This window comes from Mustela nivalis (assembly GCF_964662115.1).
Source record: "Mustela nivalis genome assembly, chromosome: 3".
Lineage (NCBI taxonomy): Eukaryota > Metazoa > Chordata > Mammalia > Carnivora > Mustelidae > Mustela > Mustela nivalis.
The window spans coordinates 31,877,000-31,899,997 of NC_139022.1; the positions used below are offsets into that span (position 1 = coordinate 31,877,000).

At 53.2% G+C, this 22,998-nt stretch overlaps 1 protein-coding gene across 2 annotated transcripts in view; it reads left to right on the forward strand.

Annotated features, from left to right (window-relative positions):
• The first annotated feature begins 3,488 nt into the window (after positions 1-3,488).
• Positions 3,489-22,998, forward strand: part of TBC1D9B (TBC1 domain family member 9B) — a 41,636-nt gene continuing 22,126 nt past the window's right edge. The window contains exons 1-7 of one of the 2 annotated variants that reach the window (XM_082723549.1): positions 3,489-3,728; positions 6,924-7,034; positions 11,254-11,372; positions 15,318-15,546; positions 16,367-16,625; positions 17,377-17,584; positions 20,115-20,327. In XM_082723549.1, coding sequence (XP_082579675.1) covers positions 3,611-3,728; positions 6,924-7,034; positions 11,254-11,372; positions 15,318-15,546; positions 16,367-16,625; positions 17,377-17,584; positions 20,115-20,327 — 1,257 coding nt within the window. In that variant the 5' untranslated portion in view covers positions 3,489-3,610. The remainder of the gene's footprint in view (positions 3,729-6,923; positions 7,035-11,253; positions 11,373-15,317; positions 15,547-16,366; positions 16,626-17,376; positions 17,585-20,114; positions 20,328-22,998) is intronic. The other variant, XM_082723548.1, reaches the window with a different exon arrangement.

The window sequence follows — 22,998 nt, forward strand, 5'->3', positions numbered from 1 at the left end:
ATCTGTATCTCTGAGGACTCCACTCCCTTGGTTGCAAGTGACAGAAACCCCACCCAAACTGTCTTGAGCAAAAGGGCACCTTAGTGGCTCCCAAAAGCTAAAATGCCAGGGCTGTCCTCACATCCCTTGTGGCACAGGTTGGCCCTCAAACAAAGATACCAGGACACACTTGGTAGCTCCCCCCAGGGAGGCTCCAGGCTCAGGTGTAGGGTGGCAGTAGCCCCATCAGCGTGGGAGCTGGGGTCCTGGAGGTAACCCAGACCAGAATGGGCATCTCCTTGAGCTGACTGGCTTGGTTGGAGGCCTGTGGCCCTCTCGCTGAACCAGCCACTGTGGTCACAGAACTGATGTGTGCCAGTGGCTGAGGCCAGCATGTGCTTCACTTCTGTAGCCATGGAGTGAATGTGGCTTTCCTGGAAAGATGGGAGCTGAGAGTTCTAAAGGTGGGGTTTCCTCAACAAAATCATGATGTACACAAAGAAGTGGATGCTGGGACAAAAGCAGCAAATGTCCAACATGTGTAGAAAAGAGTTGGTTCCCAAAAAGGTCTGGACATCGCTACCGTCTCTGCCACTCACTAGTATGAACTTGGCAGGTAATTTCTTCTGCCTGGATTTCAGTTGTATCGTCTCTCATGTAGGGATCATAAAATACCTCATAACATTAACATGTGGAGATTAGAGTTTAAGGAATGTAAGAAGTAAGCTTAATATCACTTATCCAGTAAAAGTCTAGTATTTAGAATATATATGGGGCACCATATATATTGGTGGCTCAGTTATTTAGGCGTCTGTCTTCAGCTTAGGTCATGATCCTGGAACCCCAGGATCCAGCCCCACATTGGGTTCCCTGCTCAACAGAGAGTCTGCTTCTCCCTCTGCTCCTTACCCCACTTGTGCTCTCTGTCAAATAAATAAAATATTTTTTAAAAAATAGAATTATAAATAAATCTTATAATTCAACAATAAAAAGGCAACCCATTTGAAAAATGGGCAAAGCATATGAATAGGCATTTCTCTACTGAAGATATACAAATGACCATCAAGCACATGAAAAGATACCCAACATCATAAGTCATTAGGGAAAGGCAGATCTAAACCACATAAGATACTACTTCACTAAAGTAGCTGTGTTAAAAAAAAGATAAGCAATAACAAATGGAGATACGGAGAAACTGCAACCCTCAGCCATCACTGGCGGGAATGTGCAATGGTGCAGCAGCTTTGGAGAACAGTGTGGTGATTTCTCAAAAAGTTAAACATAAGGGCACCTGGGTGGCTCAGTTGGTTAAGCATCTGACTCTTGATCTCATTTCAGGTCTTGAACTCAGGGCTGTGAGTTCAAGCCCCATGTTGGGCTCCACACCAGGCATGGAACCTACTTAAAAAGAAAAAGAATTACACAGCTTTACCACAGGACCCAGCAGTTCCCCTCCTAGAAACATAGCCAAGAGAACTGAAAACATGTTCACACAAAAGCATTGTTCATAATTTCCAAAAAGGGGGAACAACTTAAATGTCCAACTGTGCACCTCAACACAATGGGGAGTGTTTCTACAATGGAATATTATTCAGCCTTAAAAAGGAATGAGGACTGATACCTGCTACAACATGAACATTGAACACATTCCAGTAAGTGGAAGAAACCAGACACAAAGGCCACATAGTGTGTATGATTTCATGTTTAGGACATGTCCAGAGTGGGCAAATCCAGAGAGACAGAAAGAGATTCATGGTTGCCAGGGGTGGAGGGGTTTGGGGAGTAGAAAGTGATTACTAATAGGTAAGAGGTTTCTTTTTCTTTAAGATTTTATTTATTTATTTGCCAGAGAGAGAGAGAGAGAGAGAGAGAGAGAGATAGATAGATCACACAAGCAGGGGGAGCAACAGGCAGAGCATGGAAAAGGGAGAATCAGGCTCCCTGACGGAGCAAGGATTCCCATGCAGGACTTGATCCCAGGACTCTAGGATCATGACCTGAGCTGAAGGCAGCAGCTTAACTGACTGAGCTACCCAGGCAGCCCTAAGAGGTTTCTTTTTGGAGTGATGGAATTAGTGGTAATGATTGCACAACTCTGTGGATATACTAATACTGAACTGTGCACTTTAAAGGATGAATTTTATGCAACATGAATTATATCTTAGAAGAAGGGGAAAAATAAAGTAGGCTTAGCACAGCCTAAGTGTTCAATGTTTGTTCTTTTCCTTCTTATAAAGCATAGTTATCAAAAGGTGGTCTCCACGTCAGCAGCATCAACATCACCTAGGAACTTGCTAGAAATGCAAACACTCTGAGGTGGGGCCCAACCATGTGTGTTTTACCAAGCCTTGTTTGATTCTGATGCACGCTCAAGCCTGAGAAAGAACAAAATAACCATTTACCACCTCCCAGGGTGTTAACAAGTACTCCAAATTCCTGAGGGTAGATTACTCCCCAAGAGCACACTATCAATGTAAGCTTCCAAGGCCTTAGGGGAAAAAATGGCCTCTGCATCTCAATTCAGTCTCAAGCAATATTTCAGAGGACTTTTGATTACTCTGGCTGTCCACCATGAAAATGCCTACTTTACTTCCATCTATCATATTGGATTCTTGAATACCAGTGACAGAAACCCAATGGGCAGCCAGCTTATACTCCCGGGATGATCCTGATCCCAAAGTGCCCCTTTCCCTCTGCCCTCCTTCGGGGTCCTGGCAGGCTCAGGCCTGCCACTAGGACAGAGGGAGAGCGGATGGAGAGGGGGGTGCAAGGCGCCAGCTTTTGTTTTGTCTTCAGCCAGCCCCGTGCTCCCTCATCACCCTTGCCTATGCAAAAAAACCCAAAGTCCCAGGGCCAGCCCTGTCCCCGAACCCTACACCACCCAGCCCCAGCGTCCCCATCCGTCAGGTAAGTGGACTGCAGGGATTTCTGAGGATCCTGCCAGCTTAGGCGCTCCGGGCGGTTCTCCTAGTCTCCGGCCCGAGTGTCAGAACTCTGAGAATGACGACAATCTTTTCCACCCGTCCCCAGCAGCCCTTTGCAAAGTCAACACGCCCTGGGGTGCACAGCATAATCAGCCGAAAGTGTTTTTGCAAAGGCTGTTTCTTTACATTTCCTCCGTCCCCACAAGCCCCTGGACTGGTTTTCACAAAACGCCAGGGGCCCGGCTCTCTGCACGACCCGTTCCTCTGGCCTGGGCACTCAGCCATTCTGGCCCGTGTCCCCGGGGCTGGCCCGTCGCTCCTAGATGAGTCTGCAGCGGCCGGGCCTGGGCGAGAGCGCGGTGGACACCGCCGGGCCACGCCAGCCAGGGACTGGAGGCCGGGGGCGGGGCGAGGGGTACGAAGGGGCGGGAGCGGGGGGGTTGGGGGGTTGGGGGGTTGGGGGGTTAGGGCGCGGGGGGCGGGCGGGGCGCGCGGGGCGGGCGGGGCGGGCGGGGCCCCGGGAGGTGCGCGCGCCCGGCGGGCCCGGAACCTGCGTGTGTTGATCCGCGCGTCCGCCAGGGGGCGTCGCCCGCTCGGCCCGCCCGCCCCGCCCCGCCTGCTCCGCTCCCGCGGCGGCGGCGACGGCGGCGGCGGTGGCGGCGGCGCTTCCGCCTGGCCGGCCTCGGCCCGGTGCGAGCGGCCCCACGATGTGGCTGGGCCCGGAGGAGGTGCTGGTGGCCAACGCTCTGTGGGTGACGGAGCGAGCCAACCCCTTCTTCGTGCTGCAGCGGCGCCGCGGCCACGGCAAGGGTGGCGGCCTCACGGGTGAGGGGCGCGCGGCGGTCGGGCCTGTGGCGGCGGGCCGGGCGGGGAGGACGCGCCGGCGTTGGCGGGGGGCCGGGACGGGCGCGGGGCGCAGCTGGGGAGGGCCGAGGGGGTGTCTGCGAGGCAGTGGGGGGGGACGGGGCCGCGGCCAGGAGGCGGGGGCAGGGGCGCGCCGGGGGCGCGGGCCTAGGACCCGGGGAAGGCGAAGGTGCCGTCGTTGGGAGGGGGTGGGTGACTTCGGCCGACCCAGGGCGCCCAGGGAAAGGCTGGCAGCGGCCTCTGCCCGGACGCGGCGCCCGTGAGCTCCCCGGGGCTTAGCCCAGGCGCCTGCAGCCTCTTGGAGTGGGATTCACAGCTGAAAGGCGGCGACGCCTCCTCGGGCTTCGTCCTCTGCCTCTGTTTCCCCAAGTGCCTCTGAGCGGCCAAGTGACAGAAGCACACATTCTCTTTTGCCTCTTTCCTTCCCCCTAAAATTGCCCTTTGAGCGAGATCAGAGGTCCCCCGAGCTGCTGCTGGCCTCAGCCTCCATCCTTCCAGTCCATCTCTCCTCGGCCACTTTTCCTGCTTCTTGGTGACCTGGAGCGGCAGACGCAGGCCGTGCCTAATTACCAGAGTCGGCTGTTCTGGTGAGCCAGCCAGGGTGCCCTTTTGTCTACCTGGGCAGTACCGGTAACAGTGGACAGGCACCTCATGAAGTCGTGTGACACCTGGGATCCAGGGAAGGCCCATGGGGCGTGCCATCTGCAGGTGTGGTCTGAGGTCCCTCCTGCTCCAAGCCCGTTGTGGCTGCACCCACCCCCCTACCCCACCCCCCAGCACTGAGCTGGGGCAGACTGGGGGCCAGACCAGTCAGTGGCCCACTGTGGCCGTGCAAAACTGCGGGCGCATCTTACAAGTTACCAATAGCAATTTCTGTGAAACATCCTGATTTGAAACATGAGCAGTGAAGACAGTCCTGCCAGATGCAGGCAGAAGTTTCCCATGGATGTCCTCTGCCACCCTCTCTGGAGCCACACCTCCTAATGTGGAAGACACAGTCCCTTTCCTAAAAAAACTGTTCCCTTCACTGCCTGGGGCTGCCTTCCCACAGCCTCAGCAATCCCAAGAGCCAGGGCTAGACCTGCATCCTGGACTCGCTGCTCAGCGGAGGTGAGACAGCAGCCCCTCTGGACAGTCTGAACAGTGGTCAGCCTCAGAAGCTACTGCAAGCCAGGGCAGGAAGACGAGGCATAGTGCCCAGAACCTTCTGTTTCGTTGCACCAGCGTACCAGTATGTCCAGTCTGGTCAGTGTGCTCCCACCGGCTTGTTCTGTTTTCTGTGCTTCTGAGGATCATCTCAGAGGGTGGCTGGGACCCTCTGTGCACAAAAGGCCCTTCCCACCTCACACATCTCTCTGTGTCTGCCAGGATGGAGGCCAGGCCTCCCCTACCTCACCCCAGGAACCACTCCTTCAACTTCCCATTCCAGTTAGGTTTGGTGAGTCCTGCCCAGGCCTCTGCCTGGCCTTCCCTGTGCCATCATAGGCATCATGGCCTCCTGAACCCCATCTTCCCCAAGGAAGGAACAGTTAGGGATATGGTTTTGTTCAGGATGGCTTTGAAAAACAGATGCGAGCCTGGATCCTTCAGTGAAGAATCTGAGTGTAAGAGGGGCCTGGGTGGCTCAGTCAGCTAAGCATCTGCCTTTGGCTCCAGTTGTGATCCTGGGGTCCTGGGATCGAGTTTCACATCAGGCTCCTTGCGCAGTGGGGAGCCTGCTTCTCCCTCTGCCTGCTGCTTCCCCTGCTTGTGCTCTCTCTCTCTGTCAAATAAATAAATAAAATCTTTAAAAAAAAAATAAAAAGGGTGGGGGAGAAGAAGGAGGAAGAGTCTGAGTATGATGAGATGGTCTGCCCACAAAAAAGCTTTCAGGTCTCGAAACATGGATATGCCAACAGAATAAGCATTGAAATAAAGTTTCCAAGACCAGAAGAGAAACCCCAACAGGAGCCATGAAAAAAGTTTATTCCACACACTGGTAAAGCTTGAATATATGCCACTTTAACAACTATGTAGAGAGACATTTTAGAACATTTTAGTAAAATAGGCAAGATTACAGGCTCCTAACTTGGGTGTATGCGATGGGTACCTTCTTTTGTAATCAGTAATTTTTTTTGTTCAAGACTGGGGAGGGGAAAAATAATTAAAAATGGAATATGAAATGAAAGTGTTATATTCAAGTTAATGCAATCAGTAAAAATTATTCTGACATCAACAGGAAAATGGTAACAGACTATTTCCAGAGCATACCAAAAGCAGCACTTCATCAAAGAGGAAAACATAAATTTCAAATAGGAACAGTGAACACATTTTCAGAGAGCTTGATAATTCACTTAACAAAGAGGAGAGAATCAAACACAGCGGTAAAAGGCAGACACCTCTGATTTGTTGGGGAGATCGTGTCATTGACAAAGGCTGTACGTGAGGAGAACGAAAATCTGAAATGCCCTAACATGCTTCAGAGGTGGAAAACACTGGATAAGTGTTTTCCCAAATTGGACAGTTTTAAAAATTGCTGTGTCCTCTTCAGTCATGATTTTTGAAGCCACAAGGAACTTCCTTAACACTTCCCAGAATAAAAATTTGTGATTACTTGGCGGAGAAAAAACTACATTATCTTCTGTTATTGATAACGGAAATTTTTGGCCAAAAATGTCGGGGAAATGTACCTTAAGAGATGTGTCTGGAAGTTAATAAAACACACTGTACTCTTTGTCTGGATTTTGTGATATCTGTGGTGTTGTTTTTGTCTTTAATTTGCGACAGTTGTACTTTCTCATCTTTGAGAATTTTTTAAAAATTTTTGAAAAAAATATTTAAAATAAATTTAAAAATTAAAGAACAACCTAATTTTTCCTAAAAAGGGCCTTCCAGAATGGTTTAAGCTTATAAAGAAGGCCCCCTAAAACCTGCCTCAGCCCCTGCCTCCAAGTGTTTGTGAGTCTGGGGAGTGAGCAGAAGCTGCCAGGAAGAAGTGGGAGGGGATTTTTCCATAGGCCTTAGAGGAAAAAGAAGTCCTTTGGTGGATGGGGGGGTGCCAGCTGTGTCTCCGTCTGGGCTGGGGCATCGAGGGCGGTGCCACCATTTGGGGCAGCCTCCAGGGCTCAGCTGTGAGCGTGGCCCTCCCTCACCCTCTTCTCTCTGCTCTGCCCCCAGGTCTTCTTGTGGGCACCCTGGACGTGGTGTTGGACTCCAGTGCCCGCGTGGCCCCTTACCGAATCCTGCACCAGACCCAGGACTCGCAGGTCTACTGGACAGTGGCGTGTGGTAGGTGCTGGGTAGGGCCTGCTGTGGACGAGTAGGGGGACCCCGGGAGGAAGGGGACACAGCCTGCATTCCTGGGCTGGATGTTGCCTCTGGAGAACCCAGTGCTGCCTTTCCTTCAGCCCACATGGCCAGGCCGGCATCCTGCTTAGGAAGGCAGCTCAGATGGTGATGGGCACCCTGTGGACAGTCATGGAAATGTGCAATGAGCATCTTGAGTCGCCCGACACACGGGTTCCCAGCCCAAGGGGGACAATACATCCTTCTGCCTTCTAGCAGTTGTCAGATGATAAAACAGGGGTCCTTTCTGCGGTCTTTGGGTCATACTTTGGGCATTTTATAGGTTTTGTGGGTGGTTTTGCTGTTGCCAGTGGCCCCAAGTGGGGTGCCAAGGTACCAGTTGTGTCCCTCAGCACAAACGTAATGGGCCCCATGGAGAGAGGACATGTATTTGGGGGGCTTCGTTCAGGCCTGAGTTACAGCTGGTGCCGCTGGCCTCAAGTGTGATGGGAGGGAATTAATATATATGAAATAAGGTGCCTTTAAAGAGAAGGCTGCCTGAAACAGTCATGGACTAATCGGTTGATGGAGATGTTGTGTGACCCCAGGTTTTCAGGAGCATAGCCCTCCCCACAGCTCCCCTGGGATCCGTCCCGGCCTGTTCCATGTTCCAGGAGATGTGATGGAATGCAGCTGCTGCCAATAATGACAGTGGTGGCTGTCCTCCCGGGCAGAGACACACACCACCCTCCCAGTTTCTGGGAAGAGGTCCCTGTCAGCCTGTACTGGCCTTGCTGAGGTCACTTGGACACATTCACGGATACACTCAGATAGCACTTCCTGCAGGCCAGGCACTTAGCAAATCTCTCAAGAATTCCAGAAGGTGGAACGTTGGCGGAGGGGGGGATTCTATTTTGAAGATGAGGAAGCAGTGGCCCTGAGGGGGATAGGAGGCCTGAGAAAGGTGACGAGCATCCACAACTGGGATCCTGGCTTTGGAAGTCAGCCTCCTCCATGGTTGGGGGTGGGTCTGAATGGAGGTGCCCTTTCCCCTGTGTATGAATCCAAGTCTGGGTTTGCCCACAGCCAAGTGGGGCATGGCAGGATCCCGGTACTCCTGGTTCCAGAGCCTGCAGGAGAGAGGGGTTTCCAGGGGGTGGGGCCCAGGGAGATTGGTGTGTGCCTGGGCTAGAGCGAGAGACGTGAGTCTAAAATGGGCCCTTGAGATTTTCCTCTGTCTCCCTGATGTTCTTTGTCAGGGAACAGATCTGGAGGCAGTGAGGGAGGTGGGAGGCCAAGCTGGAGAGCCTTAGTCCTTAGCCTCAGGCCACACGCTCCCAGCTGCTGCGGCTTCTATCAGGCCTCCCAGCCTTGCCCTGACCTCTACTGGGCACGCCCCTCCCCTCCAGCTCTGCCAAACCAGGTTTGGTCATGCCTACACCTGCCCAGTGAATCCCGACTCCTTAGCCTGCCCCTGAAGACCTTTCGGGATCAGCCCGCCTCCATTCCTGTCCTCCCCTCAGCCTGTAGCCAGGTCTGAGCCTTCAGACAGACACTCACGGGACCTGAAGTTCCCAGCCACACCTGTCCTGGTCCCTGTGCCTGGTGCCCCCCCACATCCACCTACCTACCACTCTGTTGAGACCCCGCCCAGGTGTCAGCTCATATGGAAAACCAGATTCCCCAGACCCAAACATCCATCTTTCCTTCTTGTTCCCCTGGACTCACCGTGTCTTTACCAGCATCTCATACACTGCAGGCTCACGGGCTCTCCCACTCCATTCACAGCTCTCTTTAGGCAGCCTCGGTTAGGATCGTGCTTTGTTTACTTCCCAGCTCTGTGACACTGGGCCACTTACTTAACCTCTCTGTGCCTCAGTTTCTTCCTGTGAAATGAAAATAATGGCCCTGTCTCCAAGATTCTCTAAGAAATAAACAAGAGACATCACGAAAAGGTCTGAAAGCCAAAATAGGACTTTATAATAATTAGCAGTTACATTCTTTATAGTCTTTGAATCTAACACACAGAGATGGCATAGTTTGTGTTCAGTTAGTGCTAAATGAAGACTGAGTTGCTGCTAACTAATAATTCTTTTAAATGCACACAGATCCACATGAGTAGTGTGGACAAGATTTCTTCTGTTTGAGGTTGCCAGGAACGCGAGTGTAAAAGAGAATGACATGCTTGAGTTGCATTGCTTGCAGATTTAACTTCCCAATTCAAACGTGGGATCTTGGCAGAAGAAGAGGGAAACCCCTTCTCCCAGCAGCTAGACCTTGGCCTTTGTACACCAGGGAAAAGAGGCCACATGAGAAGCCCAAAGAAAAATGGGGGGAAAGGTCATTTATGGATGATTGAAGGGGCTTGCCAGGGTCCCGTTGATTGTGTGTTGTGGCTTGCTGTAAGTCATATGATCCTGGGTTTTAAAGGTTTTATTTATTTATTTATTTGACAGAGAGAGATCACAAGTAGACAGAGAGGCAGGCAGAGAGAGAGAGGAGGAAGCAGGCTCCCTGCTGAACAGAGAGCCCAATGTGGGACTCGATCCCAGGACCCTGAGATCATGACCTGAGCCGAAGGCAGTGGCTTAACCCACTGAGCCACCCAGGTGCCTGATCCTGGGTTTTTTTTGTTTGTTTGTTTGTTTGTTTATTTGTTTTAAGATTTTATTTATTTGACAGAGAGAGAGAAAAATCACAAGTAGGCAGAGAGGCAGGCAGAGAGAGAGAGGGGAGGAAGCAGGCTCCCTGTGGAGCAGAGAGCCCGACGTGGGGCTCGATCCCAGGACCCTGGGATCATGACCTGAGCCGAAGGCAGAGGCCTTAACCCACTGAGCCACCCAGGCGCCCCCTGATCCTGGGTTTTAATCCCCTTCACAGAGGCAGCCTCACGCTGGCCCACAGGGGAGGGGGAGGGCCCTAATTCAGAATGGTTATAGAGTAGTGAGCGCCTTGGGTAAAGGTAAAGAAACAATTAACCCTCACCAAGACACAGCTGGGCTGTGATATGTGCCAGAGCAATAAGCAAGTGCCCTGGACAGAGGAGATGGTGGGGACCAACTCGACCTGGCCAGGGTGGGCTCAGGAGTCTCCAGCAGGTGAAAGTGTTGCCAGATAGGGAAGGAAGGGCTACCTGAGAATCAGGCAGCCTAGCAAAAATGTCTGTGGTCCACAGCTGTGTTGATCTTGTGTCTTTGCTCTGGCTCCCTCCATGTGACATATGTCACAGGGGATCAGCTGGGCCTTCTTGGCACTCTCAGTCCATAGATTGTCCCACCCCGGGTCAGCTGGGAGGAGGCAGGGCCCTCCCCCTTCTTCTTGTGTTCACTTCTTCAGAAAACAGCTCTTGAGTGCAAAGGCCCCTGCCAGGCACAAGCAAAACCCCAGAGAGGCAGGGGAAGGCAGGCCAGGCAGAGACTTCCCTCACCCTTTGCTTCTCCTCCAGGGGGGCCCTTTTCCTAGTTCCGGGGGTGGGGGCAGAGAAAACAGCCACCCCGCCCTTTGGGAGTTGTGGTGAAAAACCATTACCAGTAGACTTGCTGTGCCCCGCAGGGCCCCTTCCTAAGGAGCACAGGACCACCTCCGAGGTGGGACAGACACAGGGGCCCAGCCAGAAGCTGACGGGGTCAGGCTTCCTGGAGGAGGCAGAAGCAGGGCTGGGATGTGAGCAGGGATGGTGAGGAGAGGCTGCAGGCGAAGACCTGGGTGGCTGCATCTGGCTTCAGAGATGGGGTGAGAGCCTCTAGAATGTGCAGCAGGAGACTAGCCAGCCAGGGGGCTGGAGTCCTACAAGAAGGAACTGTCTGGAGGACTTCAGTCCTTTACACCAAGTCTGTGTCTGGTTAGTCCCCTGCATACCAGAGACCACAGGAAATCCTTTATCCTGAAGGAAAATTGTGACAACCTAGCAGACCCATAGACCTACAGACTGCTTCTGGAAGGGGAATAGTGGCCACTCTTTTGTGGTGTTAGGGGAGGTGCAGGCCTTACCTTGCACATGACTGCCATTCTGCCCGAGTTATTTTCGCGTTCACTGGGACCATTCATGACTACTGTCATGTACCCATACAGAACGCTGGAGGAAGGAAAAGAAAAAGCAGCCTCAAGATTATAGTCTCTTGGGTAGAGCAAATTAGGTCATCCATGTTAGCCACTGAACTTGTGTTTAAGGCCTGGTGAGTGTAATGATTTTCCTCTTTACTCCACCAAAAACCTCCCCCAGGTTCTTCCCGCAGAGAGATCACCAAGCACTGGGAATGGCTGGAAAATAACTTACTCCAGACGCTGTCCATCTTCGACAATGAGGAAGACATCACCACCTTTGTCAAGGGCAAGATCCACGTAAGGTCCACCTTTTCCACTTCTGGTTCCCATGCCCGGCTCGAGGCAGGCAGTGTTGGCCTGTGTCATCTCATTTACTCATCAGACAGCGTGGTGTGGCCCTCATTTCCCTTTAATAGCTGCGAAGGCAACCGTGTGCTCCCATTCTGCTCCGGGAAGGGGTGTTTGATTGAACTCATTGCCAGGCAGGGCCTCCCCTCTCGGGGCGGCCCGGTGCCAGCCTGCACTTAGCCAAGACTTTCTGTCTTCTGCAGAGGATCTTAGAGCAAGCAGGGGGCATGCATTGCTGATGGTCAGTCCCATGGCTCACAGAACAGGAAAATGCTAGAAGTACCAGGCTAGCCGGAGGTACATTTCACTTAGGAAATTACAACTGCGTGAGCCTCTGATGCAGCTCAGAGGCTTGCCTGGTGTTGGTCCCACAGCATAGGCACATGTGTAGGTCGACACATGGGTCCCAGGATGCTCCCTGCAGTGCTGGCAGCAGAAACAGTACCTCCAGGCTGAGGCGGGGAGGGGAAGTGGCCACAGTCCATTCCGCAGAGCCAGAGCCAAGTGGCTTGCTGGCCTGGCATTTATCGAGCACTTCCTACCGAGTCCTGCACCCAGCTCATCCAGTTCAGTCAGATGCGGTACACTGCATGGGGTGTGTTACAGTAGTAAAAACTGGAGCTGTGTGTCAAAACCCACAGGGATGCTTCAGCTTCTCTTCAGGGGCTCATTCATGTGGTAACGAGCCTCTACCTGAGCACACGGGCCTGTGCGTTGTCGTCTTTCTGTCCTGTGATTTTGCCTTAGATTAGGTTTCTTGGAGGGCTCTTACTGGGTCCAAGTTTAACCGTGCAGGGTTGCTTTGGGAAGGTCTCCATGACTTCATTATTCCAGAACCTTCTAGACGCAGGCAGACGGCACGAGCTCCTTGGCTCTTCCTTGTGCATTTTGAGGCTCCAAGCAGGATCCACATCACCTTTGTAGCTCCACTAGAAAAGGCAAGGAGAGCAGAGGCAAGTCTCCCTTCTCCCAGTGAGCAAGCTGGGCAAGAATAATAATAATAATAATAATAATAATAATAATAATAATAATAATAAGGCAACATTATTGTATGCTTCTTGCACGCCAGACCCAAACAAAGTCACCAACAGAATGAAAAAAAAATTTCTCCATGACGCATGGCTTAAAGAAGAAATGCGTGTTAGAAAACATTTAGAGGGGTGCCTGGGTGGCTCAGTGGGTTAAGCCTCTGCCTTCGGCTCAGGTCATGATCTCAGGGTCCTGGGATCGAGCCCCGCATCGGGCTCTCTGCTCAGCCGGAAGCCTGCTTCCTCCTCTCTCTCTGCTTGCCTCTCTGCCTACTTGTGATCTCTGTCTGTCAAATAAATAAAATCTTTAAAAAAAAAAAAAAAAGAAAAAGAAAACATTTAGAACTGAATGATCCTCAGAATGCCACGGCATCTCCAAATTTGTAGGCTGCAGCAAAAGGAGGACACAGCGGGACATTCGAAGGCTTAAATTTTGGGAGGAGAAGAGAGGGTGGAATTTCATGACCCAAGCTCAGCAAATTCAGTAAGTTAGCGTGTCTAAGCCCAGAATGAGGAAATCTGAAGGAATTAGTAAAGGGCAGAAGTTAACTCCGTAGGAAACGAGAGAATGGTGCAGAAAGATAACAGGTCCAGGGAATGACCTAAGACATAAGCAGACTTGTGGCAAATGGGATGCAGGACCAAAGCGGGAAGCCTCAAACGAACAAGGTTGGGAGGGAACTAGGAGGAGCACCTATAAAAAGCAGAGTTTTAGGGACGCCTGGGTGGCTCAGTTGGTTGAGCAGCTGCCTTCGGCTCGGGTCATGATCCCAGCGTCCTGGGATCGAGTTCCACATCGGGCTCCTTGCTCGGCTGGGAGCCTGCTTCTCCCTCCGCCTCTGCGGCCTCTCTGCCTGCCTGTGCTTGCTCTCTCCCTCTCTCTCTCTGATAAATAAATAAAATTTTTTTTAAAAAGTTTTAAAAAAAAAGAAAAGCAGAGTTTTAGAAAAGAGAAAAATGCCATGAACAGCTTCGAGCCAGGAAATCCAAGAGTTTAGACAACAAGGATACTTTCTCACAATAGGATGCATTCATTTCCATTACTGCTTGACACAAGTTCCCATACGCTTCAGGCCCCACACAGGTCCGTTAGCTGGGAGTTCTGGAAGTCAGCAGAATTCAGCAGGTCTCAGCTAAACGCCAGGTGTGGGCAGATGGGGCTCCTTCCAGAGGCTCAGGGCGGGGAGGACCTATTTCCCCACCAGTTCTTTTACAGGGCTGCTGGTCTTCCTCAGTTCTGAGCCCCTTCCCTCGTCTGCATGCCAGCAGCATGGCACCCTAGATCATGTCCTCTCTCTCCCCACTCCTGTCCTCTCATTCCCTCCACGGCTCTGACCCTCCTGTGTCTTGACAAGGACCCTGTTGATGATATACTGGGCTCACCTGAATCATCCAGGGCCTTCTCCCTGGGTCAGAATACATACGTTAGTACATCCGCAGAGCTCTTTTTGCCACAAAAGGTAACCTGTGCCCTGGCTCTGGGGTTTGGGCTGTGGACATCTCTGGGGAGCTCTTATTTGGCCTACCATGTAATATAACTGAAACTGGGATTCAGGAAGCAGTAAGAAAGCTGAATATGTCTGAAACTATTAAAGAAATAGACTCAGTCATTTAAAATCAACCGAGTAATTTCTGCAGTCCCGTTCAGATAGCCAACAAACCAAATCCCAGCTTTGTGAGCCAGGCCAGCTCATTCCCATTGGTAGGGACCATTCCTCCTGCCACACTGTTCCTAAAGGGCAAGGCATTGGGAAGAGGAGCCCTAGGAGATCGCAGAGGGAAAGGCAGAGCAGGAGAGGTCAGCCCCTCTACGCCCTGCTTCGGGGTCCCAGCTGCGGGGAGAAGGGAAGAGGGAGCTTCCGACTGAGACCCAGGAAGGTGACTGATGCAGCAGGGTGTGGGTGAAGGCCCATCCGCACTCCACTGGTGGACCTGCTTCCCTAGCCTCCCAGCAGGTGGAACTGAGCGCAGCAGAAGACAAAGGTGGGGCCTTAGTAACAAGGCAGGTGCTTTGCAACCTCTGGCCCTCACCCAGGCCCCTGGCTATCCGCCCTGCCCCTGGATGGAGGAGCAAGAGGCCACCATGAGGCCTGGTGGGAGCAGTAGGCCAGGCCCCAAACACTCGCCTTGAATTACCTTCATTTATTGAGGAATCATCCTCCTGGAAAATTTGCAGGTATGTTTTGAGCCAAGGGTGCTAAGAACATCTTTTACCTCAAGAGGTCTTGGGCTGGCTCTGTGGCCCAGGGTGATACCTCTGGGCATCCTGAGACCAGGGAAGATGCCAGCAGAGCACAGCATGAATATGTCCTGAGCTGGGAGGGGCCTGCAGCTGGTCTGGGGGTGGGGTCAAGAAGCAGGAGCGCCTGGTATATTGAGGGAGTGGGGAGAAAGTCAAAGAAATACAGAGCATCCTTTTCATGAGAAAAGCACTTCACAGAACTTTGCCGCAACTGGATGCCATTTGGGTAAAGAAAGAATGAAAGAGAAAACCATGTGTTTGCGCAAAGGAACGTTGGTGCCCGCATGTTGGAAGGGAACCATTAGAGTGGGCAAGAGGGAGGCTCCATGTTTACTGAAAACGCTGTTGTACTCGGTGTTTTTTACCACATTATTCAATTTTCCAGAAAGTTTACATAGAAATAAATGTTTATTTGAAGACTCCCTACTTCTGGTCAGCCATGCTAGAGGGATTATCAGCTCAAGGGTTGAGGGAACCTGCCTGGCATCTGTCCCACCACGTGCCTCAGCCTCGCCAGCCTGTGGCCCTGGGGCCAGCGTCCAGGAGTCCTGGGTTGAGGCACCTGCCCCCCCGCCTCCCCCACTGCCAGGGTCTGCCAGAATCAGTCCCCTTTTCCCCCTGCAGGGCATCATCGCAGAAGAGAACAAGAACCTGCAGCCGCAGGGAGATGAGGACCCTGGGAAGTTCAAGGAGGCTGAGCTGAAGATGCGGAAGCAGTTCGGGATGCCCGAAGGGGAGAAGCTGGTCAACTACTATTCCTGCAGCTACTGGAAGGGCCGTGTGCCCCGGCAGGGCTGGCTCTACCTGAGCGTCAACCACCTGTGCTTCTACTCATTCCTGCTGGGGAAGGAAGGTGAGTGGCCCCCAGAACCCTGCCCCCCAGCCGTCCCCGCCTCTCCCACCCACCGGAGCTCCTGAGTGGCTTTCCCCCGCCATGGCCCCCTGATATTCTGTACCCACACACCACCCTCCTCCCCAGAGGGTCTCCCCGAAACTCAGTGCACTTCCGTAGTTCACAGCAAGGAGGCCCCGACCTGAGGCAGGCAGGCACCTGGCCCACCTGCACCTACCAATGGGTTCTTCCCAGAATGACGGGTCAGGGGCTCTCTGCTCTCCTTGAAGTCAGAACATTCTAGGTCCGCTGCCATCCCCGAGCGGCAGAATGTGGTGGAAGGGCCTTGCTGGGGGAAGCCCTGGACTTGGGGTATAAGGCACAGTCCCCAGAGCAGCCACACCACCCCCAGAAAGAGCTCCCAGGGCTTCAGCACTTCCGAGCACAGCGAGGCCTTGCCCCACTGTGCACACACCTGTCGTACACCCTTCCCCTGCCCTCCTCCTACCTGGCACCTCCTCATGGGGCAGGGTCCCCTTTGGCTCACCTTCCTGTGCCCTTTGTCACCCCTCAGCCATTTGTGGGGCAGATATTCCTCAGGATGTTCTCAGGGTGGGGTGCTAGTTTGGCCGGGGGTCCAGAGGAGACCCCTATGGCTCAGGCCCTCCTTGCAGGAACCCCCATCCCAGCACAGCCAGGTTCAGGCATGGGGGAGGGGCAGGGGCCCCACTACGGTCCGTGATACCCTCGGGTACGGTTCTCCTGGTGGGTTTCAGGCGCCGGAGCTGTTCCACTCTCTGGCCCATGTGACCCACCAGCCTGTGTCCCTGCTGGTGTCCAGTGAGCCTGGTGGTGCAGTGGGTGGACGTCACGAGGCTGGAGAAGAATGCCACTCTGCTCTTCCCTGAGAGCATCCGTGTGGACACACGGGACCAGGAGCTCTTCTTCTCTATGTTCCTCAACATTGGTGAGACCTTCAAACTCATGGAGCAGCTGGCCAACCTGGCCATGCGGCAGCTGCTGGACAGCGAGGGCTTCTTGGAGGAGAAGGCGCTGCCCCGGCCCACCCGGCCACACAGAAACATCTCAGCTCTGAAGCGGTGCGCAGCCCCCTTGGGGGGGAGGGCCCAGAAAGGGCTGGTTGCCCATAGTTACAGGAGGACACCATCCAAGGACGTCACTCTCCTTATGCCAGTGACGGGGTGCTTTTAGAACCTTCCAGAAAGGAAACGAGCAAGGACTAGGACTTGACAGTGTCCATCAGGCTGTGCCCGCCAGGCCCTGCTCAGGCGGCCAGCAGCCCCTGTGGCACTGGGGGGAGAGATGCTTACAAGGAAAGAGCCACCAAGTGGGCCAAGAGCAGGGTGCCAGGTGGCCACCTCTCAAGGTCATCGGGCAGGCGTGCCTTGGTGTCCATCCGTAGTACCACAGGTTTGAGCTCAGGAGGTGCTCATCTGGGTGTCTCCATGGGGCCAGGTCTTCCGTGGTGGGAGCAGCAGCCTCAGGGCAGAGGCACGGATAGGTGTGGGGTGCCTCTAGGCCCTGGGCCCCGTCTGCCCTCAGCACCTAGCAGGTGACTTGTCAAATCCTGTCAAGCTTCTGGCTGTCCTCCAGAGCCCTCGGGGCTCCAGGGCGTGCTGTTTTTGCTGACCGATCTCTGCTGGTCTTACAGATGTGTATTGTGGTATCTGGCCATCTGCCAAGTGTGTTCCATTGAACTCTGAGATCCCTGGGCATGACTTGCTCACGGGAGGACCCCAAAGAGCCCAATCCCACATGGCAGCCCCCTTGCAGGCCCACTGGCCCTGACTACTCTCCCCTTCCCTCTCTTACCCTGCCGTGCTTCCCCAGAGACCTGGACGCCCGAGCCAAGAACGAGTGCTACCGGGCCACATTCCGGCTGCCCAGGGATGAGCGCCTGGATGGCCACACAGGCTGTACCCTGTGGACCCCGTTCAACAAGCTGCACATCCCTGGCCAGATGTTCATCTCCAGCAACTACATCTGCTTTGCCAGCAAGGAGGAGGACGCCTGCCACCTCATCATACCCCTGCGGGAGGTGAGCCCCCAGCCCCCTCAGCCAGCTCTCTCCTGACTCCCCGGGGCACCTGGTGGGGGTTGCGAACCCAGGCAGCCCTCTGGGGTTTGGTGGTGGGCATGTGGAGAGCACATAGTGAGTCAGCAGCTTCCCTGAGCCCCTGCCTCATGTCAGGCCCCTCCAGGCGTGGGGTGAGCTGGATTCTCCCCTGGGGGTCACCTCTCCTTGTGGGGAGACAGGCTGGGGTTTGGCATGCCAGGAGAGCTCGGCTAACTTCAGGAAAGACATGTGCCTCCCCTATCAGATCCCAGAGGCTTCCTGTGGGGGAGTGTCCCCGAGTCCTGCCTTCCTGGCCCAGCAGTTGGACTTTAGCAAAGCCCCACTTTGGCTGGACTGGGAGGACTTTGACCCTGACCAGCCCCACCATGTCACTCTCAGAGGCCACCTCACTGTTCCTCTCCCGACACTTGTCTTGGCTGTGACTCAGACTCCAGCAGGGCTGCTGGAAGTCCACTCTCACCTGTGAGGTTGGGGATGGCTCTCACTTGTCAGCTCTTACCTGTCAGGGATGGGGACAGATCTCACCAGTCACAGGCAGGAGTCAGCTGTCACCTGTGCCAGGGGTCGGCTCTCACCAGTCACAGGTAGGGGACAGCTCTCATTTGTTGCAGGAAGGGGGTCAGCTCTAACCTGTCATTCTTTCCTCAGGTTTCTTAGGCTTCCACAGTGACCTTGATGGAAGCAAGGCCATTTGTCCTATGCCACAATGAGGGGTGTGGACAGTGAGGGAGAGGGCTCCCGCCCAGATGAGAAGCACTGACAGACCACCCCCCAACCCGAAGGTCCCCAGGCCTCCCTTTTCCTTAATGGCCCAGCAGGGCAGATTGGCTGTTCAGCTCTGTGAAGCACAGCGAGGTGCTTAAGTTATAATCTAAATCACAGTATCCTGATTTTATTATTTTTTTAAAAGATTTTATTTATTTATTTGACAGAGAGAGATCACAAGTAGGCAGAGAGGCAGGCAGAGAGAGAGGAAGGGAAGCAGGCTCCCTGCTGAGCAGAGAGCCTGATGTGGGGCTTGATCCCAGGACCCTGATCATGACCTGAGCTGAAGGCAGAGGCTTTAACCCACTGAGCCACCCAGGCGCCCTCAGTATCTTGATTTTATTAACGACCTGGAGTGATGAGATTTCCCCTTGCATTTACAAAGCCCTCCAGTTGTAGGTACAGTGGTGATAGGTATGGGGTCAGTGAGAGGGGGTTCCTGTGTGCTGCCTCGTTTTCCCCAGGGAAGTCTAAGGCACAGGACTGGAAAGAGCCACAGCTCTAGAAGCTCCTGGCTGAGGGCTCAGGGCACCCCTGACCCTACATCTCCTGTTCCTGCTGGGCCATGAGTCTGTCCTGGGCCAAGGCCTGGGGGTGGGTGCAGAGGTCTCCGTAGTCCTCAGCTCTGTTTCTCCTGATGACCCTGCCGTTTCTGATGGCAGAGAGCTCTGGTTGAGGCAGGGAGCAGGACTAACTTGGGCTCTGGGCTTGGGACTGAGGCCTGGAGCTGATAATCCTTAGTGTGCCCACCAGGGGCCTTCCCAGGGCCTCCCCCTCAGAGCAGGCACCACACCCACCTCCCACGGGCTCTGGACATCACGCCCCCCAGATGTGCTCTTCTCATCGCCGCCTAGGGAACCAGCATTCCTTCCATCCATCCGCTCAGCTGAAAAGCAGGAGCTGGCCTGGATACTGACCTGGCCTTGTTCCCACGCTCCACCCGTAGCACATCCCTTTCCCACAGCTGCCCCCCACCCAGGAGGGTGCTACCTGCCCCTGCCTCCTCTAGTTCCCCTACCCTGACAGCAGCACATGGAATTCAGAACATCAGTCAGCACCTGTTGGTGCCCGGCTGTGACCTGTGCACCTTCAGTGAACCATTGGCCCCTTAGATCTCAGCTCCCATGCATGCAGACCGGTGCACACACACACACACGTGCACACATGCACACACTCAGGTGCCCCACCCCTGCTCACTCTTGTACCAGCTTCTCCAGCATGTCCTTGTCTGTCAGGCCAGCCCCTGCATGTCTGTTGTCTGTCTGCCCCCTCTGGGCTGCAGGCTATGCAGAGGCATCCCATGAAAGCCCCTTCTGCAACCCCCATGCCTGTGATGCTGTGCACATGTCTCAAGGTTAGAGCCAGGCCTCGGGCTGCACCTGTCGGCCTATGCCTTGGCAGCCCATGCTTAGGCCAGTGCGTGGGCAGGGCTGCTCCCCGTGCTTCAGAGAATAACTGGATGTCTCTGGGAAGCCAAATGGACTGGCAGCAGGGCTGGCAAGCTCACCTCGCCCATCCATGGGGGCACACCAGGCTGTACATGCACATGACTTGCTCACAGTTGCCCAGTGGCAAGCAGCAGACTCAACACAGGAACACAGTGGGGCCCAACCAGTGCCCCTGGCCCAGACACAACCATGGGAGGCCACTGTGCTCCCACGTGCACAGAGCCAATCAGCTTCCCGTCCCCAGACACTGACACCCGGTGCTTAATTTGCCTTTTCAGGTGACCATTGTCGAAAAAGCTGACAGCTCCAGTGTCCTGCCCAGCCCTCTGTCCATCAGCACCAAGAGCAAAATGACCTTCCTATTCGCCAACCTGAAAGACCGTGATTTCTTAGTGCAGAGGATCTCTGACTTCCTCCAGAAGATGCCGTCCAAGCAGCCAGGAGGCAGCGGCAGGGGAAGGAAAGCCAGCACCACGGACCCGGCCCCAGAGGTCAGGGGGTCCCCGGGAGCGCTGGGCTGGGATGGTCAGGGCCAGGAAAAGAGACCGGGCAGCCATCAGCCTCCATGCTGCTGCCTGCCATGGGCCTCAGGTGGGAGGACTCCCTCTGGGTGCAGGATGGTGAGCCTAAGCTAGCCTGACTCAGGTGTTCTAGCTATACCTGTCTCTGCCCCTGCAGTCCTCCCTAAGTGTCACCCGCCCAGCTCAAACCCCATCCATGTAAGAAACCACCTCTGGCTTGACCAGCCAACCTCATGTCCATCTGTTAGGAACTTCTGCCACACTGTCGAGGCCTAGCCAGCTTGGGTTTATTTACTGGTATTTCTCTTGTCAATCTTGAACCTTTCAGGGATTTTCACAGGGAAAGATTTTTTTCTTTTCTTTTCTTTTTTTTTTTTTAGTTTTCTTTGGCGGGGTGGGGAGACATCCTTTTTGAAGACTTAACTTCAATGTCATTATTATGCCAATGAAATTAACAGTAATTCCTTGAATCAAATACAGTTGACCTTTGAACAATGCAAAGGTAAGGGGTGCCAACTCCTCACACAGTCAGAAATCCGCATAGAACTTGTGATTCCTCCAGACTTAACTACAACAGCCCACGCTGGACTGGAAGCCTTACTAAGCATTAGCAGTTGATTAACCTGGATTTGGTATATTACGTGTATTATATATCGTATTCTTACAATAGCAAAAAGAATGAGATTAAGGAAATCATAAGAGAAGGAAGACACATTTACAGCACTGTGTTTATCCAAAACAGGGGGCCTGCGCGCTCAGAACTGGGCTGCTTAAAGGTAGCAGTACTTGTGTTCACATTTCCACAAACGCAGGCCTACTTTTTACCAGTTGAGCACCATTGGCCTTGAAATGCACATAGGTCATATGTAGGCATCTGATATGTCTTTCAAATTCCTTTTGAAATTTTTGGAGATGTTTGTTCTCTCTCTCTCTTTCTTCTTGCAGTATTTTATGGAAGGAATTGGGTCATTTGTGCTGTAGAGGGCCTCACGGTCTGGTTCTTCCTGACAGCATCTCTCTGGAGGCGTATAGCATGTTTCTCAGTCTTTGTCTCCTGTAGGTTGGTGGTTGAATAGCAAAACCCAGATCAGATTTAGATTCACTTTTTTGTGTGTTTAGGGGGCAGGTCTGCTTGTAGGTGGGCTTGAGGAGCTATATCCAACACCCTCTCTTCTTGTCACATGCTGTTTCCAACCCCTGATGGGCTTTGCATAGATGTGGTAATTCATCAGGGGTTGCAAGAGGGCAGCAGTCTGCTGGTGTCAGTCCTTCTGTTTATGAGCTGGAATCCGTCCCTAGGCAGAATCCCCCTCATCAACTACTTCACTACTTGAGGCACAATTCACCTAGGAAAGGCAGAGGAAATCTTTTATCCCTGCTTTTACTCACCAGTTATTAGAATGAGGAGCTGCATTTCTAGTATCCTCCAAACGTGATCAAGTCACTTGTGATGTTCAGTTTGTGGTATAATTGTGAACTTAGAGATTTAGGCAGTGTGATGTGCTTCGGTCCATAACAGTGATTACCCTCGTGTCCATCTGGGACCAGAGGGAGCTCGCTGAGGTTGGCACAGCTGTAGCCATATCTAATCACTTCCTGGTATGACAAGGTATGTGTGCTGTGGGTCAGTCTGAGTTTGTGAAACCACTTCATGAGTAGAAGAGTCCTTATAAAGATCCACATAGCTGGCTTCTCTGGAAAAATCAGTGTTGGCATTACGGGGTCCACATTCCCTCCGGGTGGCATTGGACCTGAGCGGTGGCACGTGTCTGACAGCTCCCCAAAGCCCCACCTGGTCTGGCCCATGGAGGCCTTTGTATTTTCTATCCCTATGGTCAACGCTCAGTAAGCTGTTAAGTAGGTAGGGAAGGGATGCGGAGGGGCCAGACAGACTGTTCACTGGAGACATTGAGAACGGTCTCTTACAGGAAGGTGGGCTTGACCTGGGATTTCAAGAGAGTGAGTTGGGTGAAAAGGGACACAAGTGGGGCGCCTGGGTGGCTCAGTGGGTTAAAGCCTCTGCCTTCGGCTCAGGTCATGATCCCAGGGTCCTGGGATCGAGCCCCGCGTCAGGCTCTCTGCTCGGCAGGGAGCCTGCTGCTTCCTCCTCTCTCTCTCTGCCTGCCTCTCTGCCTACTTGTGATCTCTGTCTGTCAAATAAATAAATAAAATCTTTAAAAAAAATAAAATAAAAAAAAAATTAAAAAAAAAAAAGAAAGAAAAGGGACACAAGCAAGAATGTTGAGGTCTTCAGGAGGCCCAACATGACAAATGACAGGGCCCACCAGAGTAAGCACAGACCCTGGGTCCCTTCTAAACGCTCACCATTCACCCAACATAGTTTTGGGTTGTTGTTTTTTTTTTTAAGATTTTATTTATTTATTTTGAGAGAGAGAGCACAAGCAGGGGTTGGGACGGGGAACAGAGGGAGAGGGACAAGCAGACTCTGCTCTGAGTGGGGAGACTGATGTGAGGCTCATTCCCATGACCCGGAGATCACAACCTGAGCTGAAACCAAGAGTCGGATGCTTAACCCACTGAACTACCCAGGCACCCTCTGTTAACATGTTTTTACTGCATCTTCCCAGGCACTGGGAATAGAGCAGCGAACAGATTAGACAGAGCTTGTATTCTAGTGAGA